This window comes from Equus caballus, chromosome 4 (assembly GCF_041296265.1).
Source record: "Equus caballus isolate H_3958 breed thoroughbred chromosome 4, TB-T2T, whole genome shotgun sequence".
Classification (NCBI taxonomy): domain Eukaryota; kingdom Metazoa; phylum Chordata; class Mammalia; order Perissodactyla; family Equidae; genus Equus; species Equus caballus.
Genome location: NC_091687.1, coordinates 54513453 through 54540535, shown reverse-complemented (window position 1 = coordinate 54540535; position 27083 = coordinate 54513453). Strand labels below are relative to the sequence as shown.

Sequence of the window (27083 nt, the reverse complement as noted above, 5' to 3'; positions counted from 1 at the left end):
GGTTCATATCCCAGCTTCACCACTGACCTAACACAAGTTCTTTAAATTCTCTGAGAATTGCTTGCAACTTAAAAGGATTGTTGCAAAGCCAAAATTAAATAATATTAAAATGCCAATGCATCAATAACTATTTATTTATCCTCTTGCCCTCATGTACTTAATAATTCTGTCTGGGGCTGACGTGGATTCAGAAAATAGTTTTTATGCAGGTTACTAATTTTATTCCCAACTGCTCCTCCTTGAACCCAGAGAGTACATAAGATGCTTAAAACCTTGGCTTATAATCAAACTACTGATATCTTTCACCCAAACCAAAACATAAGTGTGACTTGAGGAAAATGTTTATAGCAAATTGATAGCCAGCATTAATAAATCCCTTTCCCTCAGAAATCGGTAGTTTCCACAGCCGGATTGGACTTTCTGTGGCCAATAAACTAAATTGAAAAATCTCCAGCCAACTGTAATAAACACAGAATTGAAAGCTAATAAAACACCACAGGGCATTTCAAGGTAACTCAGCAGGAGAGAGCTCACCAATATAGATGTGTTTACAGATGGTGACTAAAGATATAATAATTAATCTGCTTTTGAACTAATGAACAAATCACATGCTTCCTTAAAATACAGAGCACAAAGCTCTTAGCTGCTAATTAAGTTCAGGAGCGGAATAAACACTTGATTTGCAGTAAAGGATAAGGCTCACAACAGTAATATACAGCTATCCAGGTCCTGCCTGTCTGACTCAGAAAAAAACATGCCCTATTCAGGATATAAAAACTGACGTGACACTATCATTCTCCTGTGGTTTTCAAGTCTTAATAAGATCCAGGATCATTTATTATTAGATGTAATGCACTTCCTTAAGGATCTTTTACAAAGGAATTACTCAAAATTGGTTATAAGAATGCTAAATGTAGTGTTTTAAAATAATAAAGATAATACTTAAAGCTTATACAAGTTCAACCAAGGAAAACAGAAGTGAATCACTATGAGAGATCCAGTAGATCACTTATTCTCTGTCTCCTTTATAAGTGTTTAGACTAGCTGACTATATGAATAAGTAAGAATTCCCTGTATAGAATTTAATGGAATCAGATTCTTACTCACAGACGCAAGAGGAAAGAAGGTAGGTAGATAGGTAGACAGACAGACAGATAAACAGACGATAGTCAGACCAGGAGTCCACAAACTACCACCAGAGGGACAAACCTGGCCTCTGGCTTCTCTTAGCACAGCCCACAAGTAAGAGTTGCTTTTACATTTTTAAATGTCTGAAAAAAGTCAAAAGAAGAAAAATATTTCATGACATGTAAAAATTATATGAAATTGAAGGAAACGCAAAGAAGTTGCCTATAACTAAAGCGTCATTGGAACACACTCCGTCCATTCGTTTACCCTCCATCTTTGGGGCTTTTGCTCTATGGTGACAGAGTGGAACAGCACTTAGAACACAAGCCATATGGTCCACAAAGCCTCATATACTGTATTACTTTCTTGTCCTTTGCAGAAAAAGTCTGAGGACTCCTAAGGTAAATGGATAAGGACATAACACAAACTGTAATCATCTACGATCCACACATCCAAAAAGTTTTCACTAGAACTCTAAAGCATGGTAATTAAAGTCACCATAGTACTTTAGAATGTATTATCATTTAAAAAAAACATATTTATCATGAGCCAGTACTTGTCTTATTGCTACATCTGATTATCTGCATACTTTCCCTTAGCAAATGGACTTTCAGGAAAGGCCCAGGAACTTGGGCTGCAGCAGGACTTCTGCTGAGCTCTCCCTCTCCTTCCCTCATTGCTCACAATCTCTGACGTTGCCTGCACAGACTCTTCCTTTCTCCAGTCCTTGATCCTCACCCAACTGCAGCCAGGCCAGGGCAGGCTCCCAGGGAGCAGGAGTGGATATGGCTGAGACAAAGGGTAGAAGACGGAGGGTAACCTCATCTCTCAGTGCTCCTGCAGCTGTTCTCAGTCGTTGATCAATCTCTGCCAATACACTTTCTCCTTCCTCACCAAATCCGGATATTTCTCAGCAATATAAGTAGATCTTACTTCAGTACTTTGGATTCAAAGGAAACACTGTTATTCTCTTTATGCACTTTTAACTTTATAGATTTAAGAGAAAAAAGTGGGGGAAGTGAAGAAGCTCCCTCCACACCACCACCACCATCCATTTCCTCTATTGCTAACAGTATAAGAAAAAAACCTCTGGAAACATCAATCAACTTATCTGTCCGTTTTGTGGCAGAAGTATAAGAAAAATTCAGTGAGATTGTGTCTTGTTTTAGAATGGGCAATGGAAAGACAGAAATGATCAGGAACAACACCTGGGGGCAGGACCGCTGAAGGGATCAGATCAATCTCTTGGATTCTCAAAAGAAAAGAAAATAAGTGATATGAACCAGCCAAGGCCAAGAAAGCCCCACAGGAGTTTACACTATCAGACAGCCTTATGTGTCTACTCCATTCCTACCCCAACCCCCAAAGCTTTACCAGGACCACAGCTTATCCCATGGAATCACAGAGAAACATAAGAGAGCTGGGACGGACTGCTGAAGGTTCACTGCAACATCCGCTGTGCCTAAAATACTGCTTGTAACAAAGTAGATGCTCAATAAACATTTGTTGAATGATAAATTGAGGAATAAATGAATCTATCCTACCCTCTTATTTTATAGAAACTGGAGTCTGGGGAGGGAAATTACATGACTATTTCAAGATCACAGAGCTGGATGGAGAGAGCAAAAACAAAATCTCAGATTTTATGACCTTCCCCTTGCCCCAGACCACTGCTCCCTAGTGGCAGACAGTGTGGAAGACATGGATGACATTCGCCCAACAGACATTCCACTTTCTTCTTTGTCAACAGATCTCCAAATGAGTTTGGCAACATGCTCAGAGAAGGTGGGCAACTGCGCCACCTCCCAGAAGATGAAATATAATTCTTCTAAAGCTTAGGCTGTAAGCTAGTTCTAGGAATCTGATTTTTGGTGGCCAGTGATTGGTTTAGGAGCAGGCTTCCGACTCAGAGTTTGGCCAAGGGTATGTAAAGAGAAATCTACTGTGGGCAATATTTTCCTACTTAACAAGACCAAGAGACCACTCATCAGTCTTTCACCTCATCAGAGTTTGTTATGCAAGGTCAAGCTTCTTGTGCCTCAGGGAATATCTTACAACCTCGAGATTATAAAGATTTCAAAGAACCTACCCTAACCTAGAACCTTGACTTCACTGAGCTGGTGAATTAACCAATGCTGAAACTGCCTGCTCCAGACTTCTTATGAGAGAGAATAAACCTTATTATTCAAATTGAGTAGTCTCTTGCTTGCAGCCAAAAGCAAGTTGAATCATGTATCCACCCTTGGAAGATGCCCCTTCCCTGCTTTAGCCCCCATCCTGCTACAGTCTTCAACCCAGGTCATGGGAATCATAGACAGCATCATGAGAAAATGATGCTGATTCTCATTGCCAAGATGGCGGGAGGACTTCAAGTGCCCAGCTCAACCCAGTGAAGCTCTAGTCTATTCCAAGCCAAACTCTAAATGCATTTTCCCAGCAGAAATATTATTATATATGTTGTGTGGGCCCCATGATGATTTTAGAGCAGAAACTGTACAATATGGTTTAAATAGGCTTTTGTGGGTTGGCCTGGAAACCTAACATTGTTTCTATGGAAAAATGTTTCAAACTCCAAACAACGCTGTTCCAAATGAACTTTTGAATGCAACCTGTTTTAAATTAGGGGGTTGCATATTTATTTATAATTAAAATACACACGGGTGAAACTGAGTTATCAGCTGCAAAAATCACATTTAGACTTCTAGCTTTAAACTGATCAATGCCCCTTTGCCATTCTGGATAAAATAGCTCTGAATAAAAAGAGGTTGTGACATCTTGCAGTACCAGATAACAATGCAAAATAAGAACTAAGATAATCTACTGGCTTCCATTTTAAAGTAATTTTCTGTTGCAGGAGGATGTTACCTTACAAATTAAATAGCACCTGTGGTGCCAAAATCTGTCATTGTAACCAATGTGTCTTTAGGGCCACCGGGAAATATTTCAAGCAGTAATTTTACTGAGTGTATGAAAACCTTGCCCCAAAATAAAGAAAAAAAACCCAAATAGCAGAAATATTTGTATTTAGGGATAAATCCAAATCCTCAGAGTTTTGTGTTCAAGTCAACCAACAACTGTAACTTGGACCCCTCTAAAAATCTCCATATCTTCATCCAGATACTAGAGATAGGTCAGGGTATAGTAGAAAAATTACTTCCTAGGTATTGTAGCGTTTTTACCTCTATTTACTCAACTGTAAAATGAAAATAACACCATCTAGGTCCCAGCGCTGTTGTGACATTTATATGATATAGTATCCCCCAGTGCTGTGCCTGAAACCCAGTAAGCACTCAGTAAGAGTCAGGTCCATTACTTTCTATCCTCTTCTCTCCCTATAAGAACACTGCCCTCATATAACATATCCAAATTCTCACCAACCTACACATATAACTACCAGAGTTTATTCTACTGGTAAATATGCATATGGTCTCTAAAGAAAATCAAGTCTAGCATAATCTTTCAATTGTATGTGAAAATAAAGTAACATTTCTCTCTGCCTTCTATAAAATATTATGATTGAATGCTACGGGGTCTTTTCAATACTGTAATTCCCGTAACATATTTAAATTCTGCTGAAACCATGGATCTTGATGTTGGCTTTTGGGGAACTGGCATGTTGAAGGGGTAGCTTTGTTTCATAAAAGATTGAAAAAGAAGCAAATTAACAACTGTAAATCAAATCAAGGTTTGATATGATATAGAGAATCTCATCTTTTCCTCAAGATCTCCTCATCTTTTCCTTGTGAACCATTGTGTTTCAGAGTGTCCAAAACTATTCCCAATAATACTGTAACTTTTTTTTTACTTAAAAATAATAGCAATGACTAGTGAAGGCCTATGAAAATAATGATGTTTACAGTTAATATAAGGTAATAAGATTAGACCTCAGTGTTCTTAATGCTTTGAAATTAACATCGAAAAGCTGGAATTCATTCTTTCAGTTAACTTGACTGCCACACTGAGCATATCTCTGTGTATTGCTCCCTTAAAATGTTCAATTTTTGGATGCTGATTAGAAGCTGTCTGTTTCAGCTCTTCTACAAATAATTCTGAAGCGTTATTTTCAAATTGTTATGGTGCTCACCTTATCTTACTGCATGTCCTGTCCCTTCTCTCTTTATTAAATCTACCAGTTGACAGAATAAACACCAGGTCAATCAAAGAAGTGCCTTTGTTCTATGCGATTATTGTGCAAAGCAACTGAAGCTGCTGCTCTAAGTCTCCAGAATAAACCCTACTCTCTGTGCAAGTGTAAAACTCTAGGGGCAGGTATCACCCTACCTAGGGCAGCTGTCTGTATTTATCAATGTACAAGTCCCAAAATACACTATTCAAAAAGCAATTCAGGGGCTGGTCCAGCGGCATAGTGGTTAAGTTCACACACTCCACTTCAGCAGCCCGGGGTTTGCAGGTTCGGATCCTAGCACCTCTTATCAAGCCATGCTGTGCAGGCATCCCACATATAAAATAGAGGAAAGATGGGCACAGATGTTGGCTCACGGCCAATCTTCCTCAACAAAAAGAGGAAGCTTGGTGGCAGATGTCAGGTCAGGGCTAATCTTCCTCACCAAAAGAAAAAAGAATTTTTTTAAAGGCAATTTAATATTCTGGCAAAAATATATTATCATAGAGGGATGAGTCTTGTTAATTTTCCTAAGCCACACTTCCAACTCATAAAATGTAAGTTTTCAAATAAAATAACTTAAATTAACTTTTCCCCACCTCTTATACTCCAGTAACCTTATTTATCTGTCAGGCTTTATCCAAAAATTGAGATTTATCAGTGACCAAAGAAGTAAATAAAACAGCTTCCTCATAGGGCTCTCCACACTTCTCTCCTCACAGTGAACTCGGCCTTTCCCATGTCTCTGTATCTTGTTATGCTTTAAGTCCAAAACACCCAAAATCTACCTTACTGCCGGCATGGAAGTAAACTCTCATCCTTAAGATCTACAAAGAGTCTTCAATTCCTCACCAAGCAGCAAGCTTTACAAATCACCATCACGCCCAAGAGAAGAACAAATCAAATTGCTTTTGAAAGATACAAAGAGAAGCAAAAACCAAAAGCTCTCATTCTTAATCTAAAAACAATGCATATGTATGAGCAACACTAAACTCTAAATATACATTTTGTATTTCACCCACACTGCTTATGACTACAGATTTTTGCCAAAAATATTACATTTAAGTATAATACCTCAACTTTTTGAAAATCTCCAAACCCCCTGTCTTTCTTTCCCACTGCCTACCCCCAGCCCAAATATATTACTATAAACTTCTCCCTAAAAGACACAAAATCTTCTTATATTAAAGATGAAGAAACTGAGGTGAAGGACACTTCTCAACATAGAAAAACACCCAAAAGGTCTATATTTTGGGATCATTTCTTAGTTTAAGAGGAGCAGGCTTTAGAGACTAAGTTGGAATGCTCGCTCTGTCCCCAAGGAACTGTTTAACACTGAGAAATTGACTTAACCTTTTTGAACCTCAGCTGTAAGGTGGGCTTAACATCTTCTATGATCACCATGTATATAAATTACATACGGGACTGGATATAAAGCAGAGTTTCTCAGCCTTGGCACTACTGGCATTTGGGGCCAGATAATTCTGTTGTGGAGGCTGTCCTGTACACTGTAGGATGTTTAGTAGCATCCCTGAGCTCTATCCAAGAGATGCCAGTAGCACTCCTCCCTTCTGTTGTGATAACCCATAATGTCTCCAAACATTGCCATATGTCCCAAAGAGCAAAGCCTTCCCCTATAGAGTATTGGTGGGTTACCTGGCCCATAACAAATGCTTTCTTACATAATGGTAGTAGTCACCATTACTGTTACCTGTTAGATATTGTTTTCCGGATAAAAATTGTGGTACCATTTGCATTTCAAACTTCCTATATATTACCCATGAAAATGTTGTTTGATGGCAAATACAGCAAGCACAGCAAGGTCATGGCAAACATCCAGAGGGTTGATCAACACTTCAAATGCATTCTCAATATGACACCTATGGTCTTTTGTAGGAAGAAAGGGAATTCGTGGGAAGTTAAAGGGAATGTAAAAACCCACACTTACTGCCACATGAAGAAAGTTATTGCCACAAAGCTCCACTTTCTAGTCCTAACGTTAATTTGTAGCAGACCTGTGACCGAAAATACTGACACACTTACTCCCAGTCCAACAAATATTTCACTTCACCGTGACAGGTATTTAGGGAAAATCCAAATTAGACAGTCAGACTTTCCAGTGTCTATTCACTGTTGAAGTGCGTTTTCCCAGTAAATCCTTCTGGTAAACTGGCTAAGCTCTTCAAACTCTCTTCCTGTTTCCTTCACCATACTGCCCAGTTCTTCAGGAGACTGACAGTTCTCTAGGGTCTAGAAGACAGAAGACAAATTTAACCAAGTTTGGGTAGCAAGAAACCAGTAGCTTCCGTCTCTCTACTGTGCCACAACAAACATTTTTTATGGCAAACATTCTCAGCTGAGATGGAACAGACAGTCTTTCATATTTTACTTAACCGACATACATCACTTGGTCAGATCAGTTTTGCCTGCAAGACCTACTCAAACATTACTGCTTGCTGTATTTTCTAAGAATTTTTAGTACTAGAGGTATCTGACACAGTGTCTATGCCTTCCAAGGAAACAGCATGGAATGGACTTATTAAGCACTCTGATTTCATAAATAACATCTTTTCTACTGTAAGGTTGTAACCTACCATTTACTGAAAGGTCCATGTTAGGGGTAGATTGTCAAGTTTGTTACCAGCTTCTTGAACGGGAGAATATACAGCAACCAAAACGTTAAGCAGGAAGCATTCAAGTTTTGCTTGGCCCTAATTATGATAACTAAGCATAAGTTAGCCTAATTCTAGAATAGTTTTAGATTAAATATTCTGAAAGAAGCCAAGTTCATCTTTGATATCCCCATGCTGATGCACCTGGGGTCCTCATGGTGTGCTCTATCCCTAAGCCTAACCTATTCAATTCAGGATACCATTTTTCAGATGTTTCTGGATTTCCCATACTCACCTATCTTGGCCAGTATCCTCTCACCGCCCAGGTGCTCAGCTTCCAAAGTTGATCATTAATCTGATAAATTAGTCCATGTCACTGTGTTAATGGTCTTCTCTAACAAGAATGAAAAATCAACTCTGGAGGCAAAATAGACAAGGATTTGAAGACTAGTAATCTTGACCAAGTTACTTTTCTAAGCCTCAGTCTGTCAGCTGTGGAATAACAGTATCCCCTACCTCACAGGTTGCTACACATAATGCAATGCCTAGCACATGGTGAACATCAATAGTGGAAATTATATCATTAAATTCCCCTATCATATCTTAACTTGAAGTAGCTCCAACAATGAAATTTTCAAGCAAGCTAGAAAATAAAGAAACTATGTTAATTTTAACAATAAAAAAGGGATAAAGTATAACAAAGAAAAAGAATTTAAAAAAAGAAAACATGGACCCTCTATTCTGCACATGAAGAAACTGTGACATGGCCAAAGTGAGAATACCACGTTGATGTAACATCCCTTTCCAAGGCTTTCACCCCTTCTTTCTCAGATTAAATTAAGTTAGGTATCTGTTGTTACCTTTCCCATCAAGGAACCATGAATACTAACACTATTTCAGTTCTGACTCCCATCTTCAAGTCTCTGAAGGGACAAGAAAAAGTGAGAAGTCACAGAGAAATATTATTGGCTCATTTGTAAAGTAGAGCTAATAATAATAATACATTCCTCAAAGGATTCTTATGAAAAATAAATGAAATAATACATGTTAAGCACTGAACCCTGGGCCTGGATGGGGAAAAGTCCCATTAATGTCAGCTTTTGTTATTACTCAGATGTGTGCAAGATCCTCACTTCACCAAAGAAGCAAATGAGAGCCAGAGAGATTAAGTAATGTCACAAAAGTATGTGATGGAGGGGGAAATAGAACTCAGTTTTCTGATGTTTATGACAATAACATAGAGACAAGAAGGAAGATGTGAACTACAGGAGAAAGAGCAAATCCGCAGAGCACTCCCACTGACTCTTCCCATCATTGCTCCATTTTTACCTCTTGTATTAGTTTCCTAGGGCTGCCACAACTACTACAGATTAAGTGGCTTAAAACAACAGATATTTCTTCTCTCACAGTTCTAGAGGCTAGAAGTCTGAAATCAAGGTGTCAGCAAGGCCATGCTCCCTCTGAGACTCTGGGTAGAATTCTTTCTTGCCTCCTCCTAGCTTCTGGTGGTTGTTGGCAATCCTTAGCCTTCCTTGGCTTGCTGCGGCATCACTTCATCTCTACCTCTATTGTCATAAGCATTCTCCCTGTGTGTCTCTGTTTCTCTCTCCTCCTCGTCTTATAAGGACACCAGTCATATTGGATTAATGGCCCATCCTCCCCAAGGATGACCTCATCTTAACTTGATTATATCTACCAAGACCTTTTTTCCAAATAAGGTCACTTTCTAAGGTACGAGGAATTAGAACTTGAACATCTCTTTTAGGGCAACACAATTCAACCCACAACAGCTCTCTCATCTGGAGACATTTTATTTTGTTTTGGTTTGGGGTTTTTTTTGGTCAGTCCCAAAGCTACAAATGTGAAGTTCACTGAAATAATATTCATGCTAATGGACCAATTCAGAATTATTGTAACAAAAAGGCAACTATGTCTACTTAACCATGTTTACTTCCCAAGCTCATTAGTGGTTCCATGTGGTGAGAAAAATTTCCCACTCACTGTATCAAATTTAGCACATTTATTTAGTCTGAGTCAATGCCTGAAATATCCTTTCATACATTTAAGCCAATTTTCCCCAAGGTCATGCAGCAAGATAGAAGTCACAGATCTTTCTCCTGTGAGTCAATCACTATAAAACAGCATTGAATCTGGGTGAAAAGGAACTAGGTGATAAAATGTGCCTGGAATAATACAGACTTGATTTTTTTCCATGTAACAAATTTGTATTACATTTTGTTTTATACACATTTGAACTAAAATGAAACCACCACTGGTCTAGACTGAACTATAATTTCATATGAATGTTTCTGTAATGAAGTAGATTATTTTTTGAGACTGAATAGCAATCTCATTTTGTTTCCAATCACAATTCACAGCATAAGGGAGAACGTATTACTTTCTGTTAACATCCTTTAAGCAAAATAGTTTTTGAAGAATAAAAATGATCACTTTTCCCTCATCACAAAACGTCAGCAAGTAACATAAAACAAAACTTTTCTAATCAGGCATAATCTTACATCATTGCTGAATTTTTGCGTCAGATTTTCTCAGCCTGGAATTTTTTGAATATATATTTGATTAATTTTGACAGAAAAATTCACTCAATCACCTAAAAAATGAACTAATCTAAGTCCTGGTCATATGTGCAAGATGCAAAGCAATTTCTATCAAATTTTCATCAACTTACACCAGAAAAATAGCTACCAAATTCGATCTAAAAGAGGAAAGTTGTCTCTCAGCATGATACCATTAAGAAATGTAAGGAGGGTTTTCTGGAATTTTACAATGTAGATGAAATTTTCTCTTTAGAAATAAATATTACATTTCATAGAAAACTATAGCAATACAAGTCAAACATGTGACTAACTACATACAAGCAGAGTAGTGAAGTGGTTATGGTCCACATGCAGTCAGCTCAGATTGCCTGGGTTGGCAGCCATGCCTTGGAAGCTGTGAGAAACTGAGACAGCTACTGAATCTCTCTAATACTCAGTCAATCTCTAATTCTCGGCTGTAAAACAGGGATGATGAAAACAGCACCAACATCTAGGATTTTAATGAATAATAGATGAAATGACTATAAAATCTTTGGCATAGTGCCTAATTGTTATTATTATTAAGAGCACAGGTCCACACCTGGCAGATGTGGCAAACTGCCTGGTTTCAAATCACAGCTGCTATGAATTACTGATATTGAAACCTTGGGCAAGTAACTTAACCTCTATGAGTATTAGATTCCTCAAAAGGGGAAAATAATAGTAACTACTTCAAGGATATCAACCAACATACATGAATCACTTAGCCAATACTGGAATACAATAAGATCTCAGAAAATATATATATCTCATATATCTTTATGGTAGAATTTAATTCTGCAAATAATTTAATAATTGGCTTTTCATTTACGTGCACTGCAAATTTTTTCGTCGTTTAAAAACTATTCTCATAAGTCCAAACAAAGAATTATTCTATGCCTAGAGGGTCAAAAATATTTCATTTTTGCAGGTGTAAATAGTGCGAGATTGATCTAGACATGGATTTTAGAAATATAGACACTGCAGATTCATTCTCAGTGCTCCCAAGTAGTCCACAAACAGACAGTTTCTTAAATTTCGATCTTTTCTAATATTTTTTAGCCACAAAAAAAGAAACATATTTCAAACAAGAAGTCTTGATGTACGGTCCCACACCAACCAGAAAACAACCCAATAATGTACACAGCTATACTTGTTTAAATCATTCAGATACAAAAAGTATTATCAGGCTGATCTCAGATTACTTTCTTCCTTGCTGAGCTTTCTGACAGGAGCCTTCCCAGCAGCCATATTTGGTACTAAGATGCTGTTAACATTGGTTCCCTTTCAATTTCAGGGTCTGTCTTATTTCCTGGCCTGCTCTATCTAGATTGATATTGAAAAATGGATCCTTTTCTCCAGAAGTAGTCTAGATGGGGGCCAAGAAACTTTCTTCTAGGCTAGCAGGTAAGGAAACCAAAAAGGCTGCTTCCCAGGTAAGACAGCCTTATATTGATAAGTAACAGAAATGCAAATGTTGGATCTATACAGGACTTGAGATTCTAACCAAAGCCATTCTCTACCAACTCCCCCTATAGGTGCTGGGAAGCTAAATATTCACTTTCCAAACTCTCCTATACCTAGGGGTGGCCAATGAGATCTAAGCAGAACTCAGCCTAGGAAATGTCTCTAAAGCTTTTTCTTACATGATTAAACAGGACCCACGTTCCTAACACTGTCTCATCCCTGCCTCCTTCACCCTTTTTCTATCTTGAACATAAACATGATCTTTAGACCAGCAGTAGCATCTTGCAACCATGAATCAATCAACAAACACAAGGTCCAGCTGCCTGAGCAGGGCCACAACAGTGTTCTAACTCTAACAACACTAATACAGAGTGAAGAATTATTCTTCCAAAAGTCAAGGCTAAGCCTTCCACATCCTCAGCCAGATGAATGAGGTGCTATTAGACTGCAAAGGAAGTAACCACAGTGTTAGGCTCAAAAATGAGAGCTATAATAGTAATTGAGGGCCAGTTGCACGTAATATTCAATAGCAATACCCATATTTAGCATAACCAGTGCCAGCACCTCCGAATATTTAGGATAATTAATATATTTTGAGACAATAGACCTGAAAATACTTTAACAAAAGTCCTATGAAAATATAGCATAGTTCTTTACTATATTTCAATTGAGAGAAAAATAAAGACTGAATTTTAATAGTGGAAAACCAATAGAACTGAGACAGTGAGAGCAAAATGTTATGCATTTCTTTGATTGAAGCATACATATAAATATGAGTGTGTTAAAAGCAAGAATCCAAGCGAAAAAGTCATAAATTATAATGCTGAAGAAAGTCATGTTCCAAAATAAGACTTGTTTTCTTCAGCAGTCTGGATAACATTTTACCTTGTGTTCAAACTATCCATGCGTGCAATGAATGGAGTTTAGTCAACCTCAAATTATACCCCATTTTTGATCATCCTGTGGAAATTCAACCCGTGTCCATGGAAATGCAGCAGTACATTGCAGAGCTAAGTAAAAGAAACAATAGTTGGCATTTAAATGCATAAGGTGCCTTTAAATTGTCTTTCATTTTATTGAAAAGTCTCCACCTAGAAAAACAGACTAAAAATACAACACAATATTTCAGAGGTTAAATCATCATGAAAACTTGCCCTGGTCAATCATAGTATTCACTTCTTATTCAATCATTTATTCATAAATTAACTGAGACTTCTCTGGGTTTCTTCTCTTGAGCTCATCCTGCCCTCTTCTTAAATTACAGTTCACTGATGTAAATGATTTCAACGTACATGTACTTAAATTTATCATGTTATGTTACCATTCCTCATCCCTACAGGATAGGGGTGCTCCCTGTGTTCAAGGTTAAGTTTCTCATGATGGCCTGTATTCTTATTTCCTCCCACTTCCTTGTCATCTACTTCCAACATTTATTTCTACCTTTTTCTGCACCATCAATTTCTCCCTCTCTATGGGCTTCTCTCTTTAGGGCTATAAATCCCTTGGAGCAACAATACAAACAAAAAAAAGTCCCCAAACCTGCAAATGTCTTCTGGCTACCCATATACCTAGTACCAGGGTAACAACCCTTGTGTACCATGCTTTTCCAAAGAGTAAATCTCACTTGCTTCCTCACATCCCATACATATAGCCATTGTGTGCTGGTAAATGTTTAGCAATTGGCTCGCATAAAAATAAATATGCATATGCATGTATATATGTATGTATACATAAATATTTATTATAAATTTTACTGATATAGATATAACACACAATTTACACATAATAATAAAATATACAATAATCTTTACTGTAAATTCCATATAGCCAACTGTTTCTTACAAAATGCTTTCACTGATATTTACCAATTCTGGTATGTACTGACATTAATGTTGGTTGATATTTTCTTTTGCATTAATAAATGAAATTAATGTGAAACAATGAATATGTATGTCAGAACATCTCTTGTTAACCAATAATGGCAGCCACTTCTTTGTTGAATAGGATAATAGTTTACATATTTGGAGAATATTTGGAAGAATATTTCCTCAATTTTTTGTGCTATTCACAATGTATTTGCTACATATCCAACATACTTTTGAGTTTAGTCTGCATTATTATCAAACTCTCTCTCTTTCTTAAGTCTAGACAATCAACAAAATAAAATCTCTGATTTGTAGTATTTGCCAATTTCCCTGGTGTAAATACTCTCACTAAGGCTAATTTCAAGATATCAAAGTGAAGTCAACACACACAGACTTCAAAAGGGTTGCACAGGGGGCTGGCAGGGTGGTACAGTGGTTAAGTCCATACGTTCCGCTTCTCGGTGGCCTGGGGTTCGCCAGTTCAGATCCCAGGTGCAGACATGGCACAGCTTGGCAAAAGCCATGCTATGGTAGGCGTCCCACGTATAAAGAGTAGAGGAAGATGGGCATGGATGTTAGCTCAGGGCCAGTCTTCCTCAGCAGAAAGAGGAGGATTGGCAGTAGTTAGCTCAGGACTAATCTTCCTCAAAAGAAAAAAAAGAAGAGATGCGCAGTAGCACACCATTATATAGTACATCCATCATTTAGATAAAATAGACATAAATAACCTTACGAGCATAGATAACAGGAAAACATAGTAAAATAATTAAGGAGGAGGAGTTTGAATATTTATTACATTTACTTTTAATATAATTTATTTAATTGTAAGCATACATAATTTAATTTTCAATAATGGCTATATTTAACAACCAGCTTGCACAATTCCTGAAAATCTAACAATCTGGCTCTCACAAGTTACTGCAAGCCAACTCTAGCACACCACCGCATGGAAATATGGCTTGCACATCTACCACACTACTGTATCTGCTCTTGCTAGAGCCAGCATGGACTTGCAGTTCTAAAGCCATGGAACTTTCCTATACCTATCTCATTTGACCTCTCTGCCACACATTCCCAACCCTTTCCACATGACTTTCAACTACTCTGGCATTCTTTTCCAGATTCATCTGAGGGACTTTATTCATCCAACATTCTCCTTAAATGTTCACGTTATTCTAACCTCAGCCCTCTTTCCTGCTCATTTTGCAAACCCAGTCTAGACAATCTCACTAATGGCTTCACTAAAGCAACTTATTTACCAACGATCTCCAAATCTCTCCCACTTAGCAGACCAGGCTGTTCTGCTCATCTCCAGAACGGATTACACATTGCCTTATGAGTTAGGTCCCCTTCTTATTTACTTACTAATTAAGTAATTAGTTGGGTAATTATTTGCTTATGTCTCTCCTACTAGGCTGAAGCTGCACAGACACATGGAACATCGTGACTCTTTTCTTGCCATATCCTCAGAGTCTAGCACATTACCTAGCACAGAGCAGTTCCTCTAGGAATCAATGAAGGTATACAAACGAATAACGAATAAGCATTTCAAATTCAACAAGTACTAAACAGAATTCACTTGAAATGTGTTTCTCTCCTGAATCCCAATCACTCCGAATGGCACCAATATCCACCCTACCCCATCTAAGAGAATCCCAGACTTCCCCTTCTCCTTATTCTTCTTATCCAGTCATTCATGACAATCTACCTCCCAATCTCCTGAATATTTTCCAAAGTTGTTCTGTCTTCCCCATCATCACTCCTACTACTTTAGTTTAGATTCACTCTTGCCTGGACCACTGCAACAGCCTCCTGAGCTACTGGCCTTTCTCTCCCTACTCCACCACAATGGCATAGGGCTACCGAAAACTTTTTTTTTAAATATGACTATGGCCACCTCTATTTAATAATCTATCAGTGGTGCTCTACAAACTAGAGGAAAAACTCCAACCTCTATACCCCAGCACTTCTAAAGCCCTTTATGGTCAGGACTCCATCTGGCTTCCCAGCCTCATCAACTTCTACTTTCCCATGAGGAGCCTATAATCCACTCATACTCACATGGCTGCAGTTCCCCACCTTTTTCACATCTCTGAGTTTCTGTATATTTACTTCTCTCAGCCTGGAATATCCTCTCTCTATTGTTCACATGGTATTCAAGGTTCATGGTAAGTATCCTTGCTTTTGTGAAGCTTTTTTTGACCCTCAAGGCAGACCCCTCATCCAGACTTTTATAACTCTCTGATCTTTCTATGACTGTATTTCCCCGTTCTATAAGGATTACTTTTGAACATTTATTTCCCCCTGACGAGACTATGAATGTCTGCCCAAAGTCAACTGTATCTATCACAGAGACAAGCACATACTAGGAATTCAATGCTCCTTCTATAACTATAAAGTGACAAACCATTTATTCTGCAGAGAAAATACACATCCAAGTAGCTGCTGTCCCTTTTAAAACCATTCACCTTGAAAGTTATCTGCTTAGTTTAATGACAGTGGCATTACTCCAAGTATTTTTGGAAGTTGACTTTCAGAATTGTCTGGGGAATGTTCTTTAAATTATCTTAAGTGAGGCCAAAAAAACATCATTCTGAACATATCTGAGGCCTAGGAAGAACCATAAAGCAAGTAATATAATTCTGTGTAGAAAATGAGGAATAAAATATGTAAAAGATCATGTAACAATTGATGTCAGGGCACTAACTAGCAAAGTGGATCAGAGGCATACCTAAAGAGAGAATTTTGAAAAATATTTTGAACAAAGTCCACGTTATTTAAAAACATTTAAAAGTCCATAAGATGGTTACTTTGATAGACAATATTAATATGGGTATATAAGTATTGGTAATTTGCTTGATCCAACTCATGAATCTCTTCAAATTAGCATTTCCCAAAGAGTATACAATGTGAATAGGTATTACACTGCAGAGCGGACAGGAGGCAGAAACCAGTGATGAAAGAAATTTAAAATGCAGTATTAAACAAAGTCAAAAAGGTTATTTACTCCCAGACATCTCAGAGATTTTAATATCTTAATGTAACTCTCCATGAAGTCCATCTATGGTACACAGGGTTTCTCAAATTCTTTTAACTTCATAATCCTTTTTTCTTACAGATGTTGTGGGATTAATGTTCCATATACTTTGGGAAACCTTGTGTTGTGTAGGGCTGGACACTTCAGGCAACAGTACTTGATCTGAAACTACATTGATATCAAAAGCTATGGTTGAAGCTACTGAGAACTTAGTAAGTTCTATTCTAACTGCCCTACATAATATATAGCATGTATCCTTACAATGTATCCTTCAAAAAATCTTATAGTATAGTTTGCACCAGTATCCCCAATTTATAGTTAAGGAAAGAAAGGCCAGGAAAATTTAAGTAGCCAGTTAGATGCTACAAAGCTGGTTAGCAGACAAATAAAGCAATAAAGACAGAATGTCACCCTGTCCTGGCCAACCGATGGGCCCAAAAGCTTAACCTGGGTACACGGTGGGTTCTCACCTGCACTGCCCCCTGGACTCAACTCAGGCTCTCCTGGAATGCACGGTTCCTTCATAAATTCCCTGTTTCCACATGGCTAATTCCTACCTATTACTTTAAGGTTCATTTTATCCACTTTCCCTGGGATGCTTTCACTGCCAACAGGCTAAAAATAACCATCCCCATGGTACCTTATTCCTTTCATGGAACTTATAAATTTACTACCTTATACAAACCGCACAGAGAGGCCAGACTCACACAGCCTAAGAAAAAAAAAAGCTTTTGACTGGTTAACATATCCCTGATAAGAGACAAGTTTATAGCCTATCCACATTTCTACTGCTTTCTCAGGGTACATTTAGGTACATATCATAATAATAAATTTGAAATACTGCTTGAAACATTTCAAAGTTTTTTTGGGAATATCATCTCTTTTCTGTCTCAATTGTGAAAGGAGGAAAATAAATTATCTTTATAAATGAAGAATCTGAGCTTTAAAAAGCTAAGTGCCTCAACAAGAAAATCAATACATCCCAACACTAGCACAGTACTAGCACACAGTAGGTACTTATCTGATGGTTGAGTGAGGCTAACTTAAATTCTGATATTTTTCACACTTTAGCACTCCTCCCACTCTGGGGCACCATCTTCACGCACAGCAGACACTGTTGAGGCCCACCCACATCCCCTGGCCACTACTATTCAAAGGTAAGCCCACAGACTTCCAACTGCCAGCACTTCTACTTCATTGCCTGAGGGTTTTCTCTGGACTGGCACAGCAGGCTGGAAGCAGCCCTCCACAAAAAGCAATGGTTCTATGGTATAATATCCCAGCTCCCTTGCTTCTCTGGTAGACAGTTCTAAGGGGAACCTTCTACCTTTTCCTCAGAAGAATTAAGCTTGTTGCCCAAAATGGTAGCTGGCTTAATTCACACCCTGTACTGACTGCCTTCCTTATTCCTACTCGTGTGTTCTCTGCCTCCTAAATAAATTACCTCTCAAAACTTTGTCTCAGGGTCTGATTCTGGGAACCCAAACAAGACCCTATAGGATAGGAAAGAATTTCTAATTTTAAAAACCAAAGGTAAAAAAGGGAGGGATTGCTTATAAATAATTAAGTATAATCACATTTTTCAAAGACAAAATATTAACTAGCCACTATTTGCCACTGCATAGTGAAAAATTTCAAACTGGGAGTTAATGTTAGTACATGAATTTTAATTTATGAATTTTCTGACATAAAAAGAAAAGACTGTTTTGAAAAGTACAGAAAACACTTTAAAAATCTGTTAGGGAAAGTGCCATTTTAATACCTACTTTAGGCCTTAAATCTAACACCTTCCTCAGGTGCATAGGTTGAGGAAAGTGAAAATTCTCACTTTTTTTTATTCTATTCTTTTTGAAACAGCTTTTTAGAGGGTCTGTGTGTGTGTGTGTGTGTGTGTTGAGAGAGATGGGGGCAGGTTGTATTTTAATGAAGGCATCTAATTACACAGCATTTCATTTCTTAAACGGTCCTCAGACCTCTGATCTTTAGTAAACCAAATGCAAGCTCTCTCTCCCAGATGCTTACATTTGATGTCACTGAGGATGCCCATTCATTTATTCAAAATTTGCCAAACACTTTCTACGGAGAATTACTAGGATTTAGTTGTATACATAGAGAAATGAAAGACACAAGAGGTATTCCCAAGGAGTCCTCAATCTAGATGAGGAGACAGAAAAATAAACAGATAGTTACTTTTCAGGGTGACAAGGGGGGCCAAGGGTGTTTGGGGGTCACAAAGGAGATGTTCCTACCCTGCACAGGATGAGGGGAGGGAGGCGGAAGCAGCAAAGCTGGATTAAGACTCTTGACACAGTGTGCGCTTTAGAACACGGTTCCCCACACCTAGCCCACCATATTTTATTTAAAGTTAAAATAAAAAACTATAAAACATGAACACTTTCGTGTACACTAAAACAAAAAGAGCTTCTTTTTAGACTTTCTGATTGCAAAATTTGGATAAGCTCATCAAAGTAAGTCCCTTGTCATGTTGTAGGGTGCTCTTGCTTGGCTCTGGAGAATCTATCTAATCCCACTCTTAAATAACACAACACTGGTATAGGGAAGGAAGTCCGGAGGAGGTGAGATCTGAACTAAAACATGAAGGAAAATCAGGAATTCTTTCCATGGGCATAGGCAGTGGAGAGTCGGTAGGACTCATCTGGCAGAAATGTGTAAATGGACAACACTGAGCAATCGCATGGAACTCTTAGCGCACTTAGGAGGTTAGCACACCAGCACAAGAGAGAGGGGAAGGTAAGCGATGTGTAAAGCCTGAAATACCAGGAACTGAGACCGGAGAAAAGTCAGATCTGTCTTGTTCTCTGATTTTTTTTTTTTTTTTTTTTTTGAGATATAGTTCACATACCATAAATTCACTCTTTAAAACGGTACAATTCAGGGGGCCGGCCCATGGCTGAAGGGTTGAGATGGTGCGCTCTGCTTCGGTGGCCCAGGGTTTCCCCGGTGTGGATCCTGGGTGCAGACATGGCACCGCTTATCAGGCCACACTGAAGCAGCGTCTCACATGCCACACTAGAAGGACCCATAACTAAAAAGAACATGCAACTATGTACTGGGGGTATTTGGGGAGAAAACGTAGGAAAAACAATGAAGATTGGCAACAGCTGTTAGCTCAGGTGCCAATCTTAAAAAAAAAAAAACCTGTAGAATTCAGTGACTTTTCAGTAAATTCACAGAGTGTGCAAGCATCAGCCCTATCTAGTTCCAGAACATTTTCATCACCTGAAAAAAGAAACCCATATCCACTAGCATTCACATCCCATTTCTCCTCCCCTCAACTGCTGGTAACCACCACTTATTTCTGTCTCTGGATATTTCATATAAATGGAATTACACAATTTGTGACCTTACAAAAGGCCTTACCAGTTTGCCTTTTTTCACTTATCATAAAGTTTTCAAGGTTCATCCATGTCGTAGGACGAATCAGTACTGCGTTCTTTTCTTAGGGCCCAGTAATATTCCATTTTGTGGATATACCACATTTTGTTTATTCATCAGTTGGTAGATATTTGGTTTGTTTCCACTTTTTGGCTATTATAAATAGCTATGAACATTCATGTACACATTTTTATCTAGAAACATGTTTTCAATCCCCTTGGCATATACTTAGGAGTGGAAGTGCTATGTAATATGGTAACTCTATGTTTAACTTTTTAAGGAACTGCCAAACTGTTTTCCAATGTGCCTGTACCATTTTATATCCACACCAATGCTAAAGGAGTCTGAAGTCATCTAGAAGGCAGGTAAGCCATTCAAAGTCTTCAGGCTAGATAGAGTCACATTAAAATTTTAATTTTACAAAGGTTACTCTAAAAGTAGTGTAGAGGCTGATTAAGGATTTCATAAGAAAAGAGGCCCAGAAGTCTGTCAGGATTCTACCACAAGTAAGCAAGGTGAGACGACAAAATAGTCTAATTAGGATAGTAGTAGTAAGGATGGAGAGGGGGAATTGGGATTGAAAGGGAAAGGGAAGGGGAAGGAAGTGAAAGCACTTTTAGAACAGATTAATTTAAAACTTAAATTACCCAGGAAGATGAGTATCAGAAATTTAAATGCCTAAAAGATCAAGTAAGTAATTAAAATAACTAAAACACACACAAGATGTAAGCAATACAGAGTGGTGGGGACTATAACAAACAAGAAAGAACATGTCTAATCTAAAAGAAGCAGCTATAAATCAACTCCAACTACCTAATGTTATGGAGAATTAGGTGCAGTGTTGTCAGATCTTCTCTTTGGTCAAGAAAAGCCAAAATCTGGATTTCAAGTTAAATATCCTGATTTTTAAATATTGCCAATTAATACAATATTTCTTCAAATTCTGTGCAATATGAACAAAACTGCCCAGGAGCTGCCAGTTTGTGATCTCCCTAACACAAAGTAAAAGGAACAGTGAGCCAAGTCAGCATAAGGATTATGTGCCTCAAATCTTTTCAGTTTCTCAGAGAAGGGCCAGATGGGATTAATTGTATTGTTCTCTTCAGCTGATAGATAATGGACTAGTTCAAATTTTTTTTTAATGAAGTCCTTTGAAGAAGTTTAGATCTCTATGATATATGATCACTTGGTCCTTTTAAGCTTACAATTATAAAATATAACTAACATATCTTACGAACAAAAAAATTATAGGAACGGTGTATATGGTTTTGCCTGTGTGTAACAGACCCAAAATGACAGTGGCTTTGACAACATAGAAGTTTCTTCCTTGCTCTCATAAAACTGCAAGCCATTATGGTAACACTGCTTCAAGAAGTCATCATCATTGTCCCAGGCCTTTTTAAAAAATCTTGTTGCTTTGCTGTTCTTAGAGTGCTGGCCTCTTAGAGAACACCACCCACATTCCAGCAAGCAAGAAGGGAAAGGAGAGAGTACACCCCTGTCCTTTACTGGCCTATCTGGAAGTTGCACGAATCACTTCTGCTTAGAACCTACGGCCAGAACTTTACCACAAGGCACAATTCCTAGCTGCAAGGGAAGCTGATAAATGTCATCTTTATTCTGTAGGGGTCTGTCCCCAGCAAAAATTCAGGGTCTAAATGTCTGAGGATGATGGAGAAAAGGGATATTGGGAGACAGCCAGCAATCTCCACCACAGAGTGGTATTCAATTTTTTAAGATTCTGTTCTTAAAATTCTATAAATAATTTATATTTTGGTTCAATTTTCCAAGAGAATATAAATCTCATCTAACCTTTATGTTTAAATATTGGAAACATAGCAATGTAACATTGCCACAATTTTGGCTTCATCATGCTGGTATTTATGAAAGTGCTGAAGAAAGTTAATTTTAATTTGTTCTTACAAAATTATTTTCCTAAGAATTCTAAAGCAACTGTAGTCTTCTTGCCATGCTTAACAACTAGCTTTCAAAAGACTACATTAAAAACTCAAATTAAAAAAATTTAAAAATCATTGACATATTCCTATAGCATATGGAACTATACCACCTCAAGGATTCTTTTAAATTAACACAGTCAATTGTGCCCTTAATGCCAGAAAACTCTTGAAGAAACAAGATGTATGCACCATAGCAAGATGTACTCCTGAATTTTGATACTTTATTCTCACATTAGTTCACAGTACTCTATTTTATCATTACAATACTAGAGAACACTAAAAATAAAATAGTTCACCAGCATATAGTTCACTACTGCTTAACATGTGAACATTCTAAAGGTCTACCCATGAACTATAGACTCTCCTAAATAAATATAAAAGGGAACACCATTAAAGGTGATACAATTTAGAAGACAGTACTTCATTAGCTGTTTTATGATCATTCACATATACAAATTCAAGAGTGTATTATTTCAAAGCTACTTGGCTTCAATCCTTCTTAAAAAATGGGAACATGGTACTTACCTATGGTAGCATCTTTTATCCACTTAAAAGTGTGTAAATAATTATGTTCAACAAATTTAACTTCTTAATTTATGACTAGCTTGCCTTGAGAATGGTTTTGAATGGCTAAGGCAATAGTTAAAATCATCAAGTATAATATAGAACATAATTGACTATTAAAACTTAGTTTTTGAAAATGTTTACGGTACAAAGTATCCATTATAGAAAGTTTGGAAACTACTGAAAAGTAGAAAGAATATCACAATAAACTGCATTAAATTGAGTATTAAATGCTTAAAGAGTCTCCAAAATTATCTTGACCAACAAGACTTTACACAGAAGAGAAAATGAATGGGGGACACCCACTTCCAACCAAAACAGAGTAACAGGGACAGGAATGGCCCTCCTGCCTGTAAAAATGAAAGTGCTGTACAAAATACATGAAACAACAGTTGTCAATACACCTGATACCAGGCAATGATCCTTGAGAAACAGGAAGCACATAAGGTGAACCCTAGGAAATAAGAAACTGATGACATGAGCACTATGGCTGTCCAAGCCTTCAGATTATCGACCTGGGAAGGAAAACCAAGGCAGAGCTCAGCACGATCCCTGAATTGAAGATGTGCATCTGGGAAATCACAGAGGGTCAGAGCAGCTATAAATCTCAGGACAGAGGGCCAGAGGGAGGAGAGCTGAACAGAGAGCGATCTACAGAGATCTGTAGAAACCCCTCAGGTATTCAGCAGTGTACTGATCAGCACACTGAGAAAACAACCCACAGCCAGAGAAAGAACCACTTGAAAGGATTAGAAGGAATAGTATGCATCACTCATACAGGGCTAGGAATTGTGCCTGTTCCCAACAGCTAGACTGGAAAACCTTATAATTAAAGGGGTTTGGGGTAGAGTACTCAGAAACTAATCTTAAAAACACAACCTTAAAGAATTAAACTATTTCCAAGTAACTAACTGCATCCCATAAAAAAAATGCTCAAGAAGATTTACAGGGATATAAAAATATCCAACACCCTATAAGATAAAATTCACAATGTCTGGCAGCCATCAAAAATTACCAGGCATGCAAAGAAGTAGGAAAATATAATCCATAACAAGGAGAAAAATCAACCAAACAAAATTGACCAAGATCTAAAAAAGATGTTAGAATTTGCAGACAAAGTTATTAAAACAGTTATTATAAATCTACTCCATATGTTCAAAAAAGTTAAATAGCCACATGGAAGTTTTTTAAACACCCAAATCTAACTTCAAGAAAATTATAATGTATGAGATGAAAAACACACTAAATGTGATCACCAGTAACGAACCTGAAGACATAGCAATAGAAACTATCCAAAATGACAGACACAGAGGGGAAAAAGAAGAATAAAAAAATAAATGGAGCATCAGCGATCCTGATATATATGTAACTGGAGATCCTGAAAGAGAAGAGAGGAGGGAAACCAAAAATATTTAAAGAAATAACGACTAAAATTTTTTCATATTTGATGGACATTATAAACCCACAGGTCCAAGAAGCTCAGTGAACCCAAAGCACAAGACACATGAAGATAGCTATACCAAGACACATCACAATCAAATTGTTCAAAACCAGTGAAAAAGGGAAACTCTTTAAGGACATGTTATATTGAGAGAGGAATAAAAATAAGGATGACAGCAGATTTCTCATAAAAAACAATGCAAGTGAGAAAACGGTGGAGTAACATCTTTAAAGTATTACAAGAAAAAAACTGTCAATCTAGAATTCCATACCCAATAAAAATCTTAAAAAATGAAGGTGAATAATGATGTTCTCAGACATACAAAAGCTGAAAGAATTCATCACCAGCAGACCTGTGCTGCAAGACATGTTAGAGGAGGCCCTTCAGGCAGAAGAAAGAAGATACCAGATGGATGGAAATGGTAGGAAAAGCATGAAAGGAAATGAAAGAATGAAAGGAATGAAGAGCTTTTCTGGGCAAGATGGTGGCAGGCGAAGTTGCAATGGCTGTGGGGCAGCCACATCTTTCTCGCCAGGGTCTGGCCAACTTGGATGTTACCAAGTTGACTCCTCTCTCTCACAAAGTTATCAGCAGACAAGCCACAATTAACATAGGTACAATTGGTCATGTTGCTCATGGAAAATCTACAGTTGTAAAAGCTATTTCTGGAGTTCACACTGTCAGGTTCAAAAATGAACTGGAAAGAAATACTACAATCAAGCTTGGATATGTGAATGCCAAGATTTATAAACTTAATGATGCAAGTTCTCCTCGACCAGAATGCTACAGATCCTGTGGAAGCAGTACACCTGATGAATTTCCTTCAGACATTCCAGGGACCAGAAGGAACTTTAGACTTGTCAGACATGTTTCCTTTGTTGACTGTCCTGGCCATGATATTTTGATGGCTATTATGCTGAATGGTGCAACAGTGATGGATGCAGCTCTTTGGTTGATAGCTGGTAATGAATCTTGTCCTCAACCTCAGACTTCTGAACACCTGGCTGCCATAGAAATTATGAAGCTGAAACATATTTTGATTCTACAGAATAAAATTGATTTGGTAAAAGAAAGTCAGGCTAAAGAACAGTATGAACAGATCCTTGCATTTGTACAAGGTACAGTAGAAGAAGCAGCTCCCATTATTCCAATTTCTGTACAGCTGAAATATAATATTGAAGTTGTCTGTGAGTATATTGCAAAGAAAATTCCAGTACCTCTAAGAGACTTTACGTCAGAACCCCAACTTATTGTTATTAGGTACTTTGCTGTCAACAAACCTGGCTGTGAGGTTGATGACCTTAAAGGTGGTAGGGCTGGTGGTAGTATTTTAAAAGGAGTTTAAAGGTGGGCCAGGAGATAGAAGTCAGACCTGATATTGTTTCCAAAGATAGTGAAGGAAAACTCATGTGTAAACCAATCTTTTCCAAAATTGTATCACTTTTTGCAGAACATAATGATCTTCAGTATGCTGCTCCACGGGGTCTTATTGGAGTTGGAACAAAAAGTGACCCCACTTTGTGCCGGGCTGATAGGATGGTGGGGCAGGTACTTGGTGCAGTTGGAGCTTTACCAGAGATCTTCACAGAATTGGAAATTTCCTATTTCCTACTTAGACGGCTCCTTGGTGTACGGACAGAGGAAGACAAAAAAGCAGCAAAGGTGCAAAAGCTGTCTAAGAATGAAGTGCTTATGGTGAACACAGGATCCTTGTCAACAGAAGGAAGAGTGAGTGCAGTTAAGGCTGACTTGGGTAAAACGGTTCTCACTAATCCTGAATGCACGGAAGTAGGAGAAAAAATTGCCCTCAGCCAAAGAGTTGAGAAACACTGGTGTTTAATTGGTTGGGGTCAGATAAGAAGAGGAGTAACCATCAAGGCAACAGTAGCTGATGACTGAAGAATACCAGTTAGTAACACATTTGGATAAAGTCCACATTTCTCTTAATAAAGTGAGGGTGTAATATTTCATAGCTCATTGTCTTAACAGAAACTACAAGGTTATTCTCATTTTTTGGTGATGAAAATTTTACCTCTATTACTAAAATAAATAATGGGGTCTACAATAACTGTCAAAATCAGCATATTGATGGATTTAAACCACATTTTAGCAGAAACTGATCATTGCTAAACAGTGTCAAATTTGTACATCAGTTCAGGTTTGAAATGAAAGTGCTGTTACAACCACCTTTGCTGTAGTACACCTAGCACTGAACCTGTTTGAAATAAAATTTTTCTTCTTAAAAAAAAAAAGAAAGGAATGAAGAGCACTGAAAATTGCAACTACATGAATAAAACAAAAGATCTGTTTTTATTATGTAAATCTCTTTAAAAGATTATCTTTTGTTTAAGCAAAAATAATAATAATGTAATGTTGGGTTTACAAACTATGTAAGAAAAACAGAATAGGATATGAAATAAATTTTAATGTGTTTTTAATAGTTACTTGAAAATTATAAATTCACACAAGAGTATTTCAGATCTGCTATTCTACAGAAATTAAAACTGTAGCCATTATTCTGAAATGCCACTCCATTTGGCCTACACTTTCTCATTTAGCTTGGGTAGCCTTAGCATTACACTTTTGAAAATATAATTTAAGTTGAATTTGCTACATTCGTTTTCATAGAGAAAAAGTAATACGTAACTCCAAAAGAATGTTCTTGTTAGTAAGCAAGTTAACTCACAAGGTATGGCAGTAGCTTTTGCTGAACTTTATGAATAAAAGCAAACAACTGGTGTTTCACTACAATGCTAAACTCATCAAATATTTATTTTAATGTAGGTAACTTCTAAAAATTGGGTCAAACAGATAAGCAGGAGATTTTAAAATGTATTTATAGCACAGAAGAAAGTTCCCTTCCTCGCTCCCCCAACCTGCCTAAAATGAAAAGAATGCCTAATACATATCATCAGG

The 27083-nt window shown here is 37.6% G+C and overlaps 2 protein-coding genes across 11 annotated transcripts in view; one reads left to right on the top strand and one right to left on the bottom strand.

Moving 5' to 3' along the window:
* The window catches only part of HDAC9 (histone deacetylase 9), a 546893-nt gene that overhangs the window by 507799 nt on the left and 12011 nt on the right, over positions 1 to 27083 (bottom strand). The gene's annotated exons all lie outside the window — the stretch shown is intronic.
* LOC100066299 (eukaryotic translation initiation factor 2 subunit 3, Y-linked-like) lies at positions 24663 to 26341 on the top strand. The gene is given in 2 exon segments (XM_023639337.2): positions 24663 to 25504; positions 25507 to 26341. Coding segments are annotated over 2 exon segments (1395 nt in total). The 5' UTR covers positions 24663 to 24669; the 3' UTR covers positions 26067 to 26341.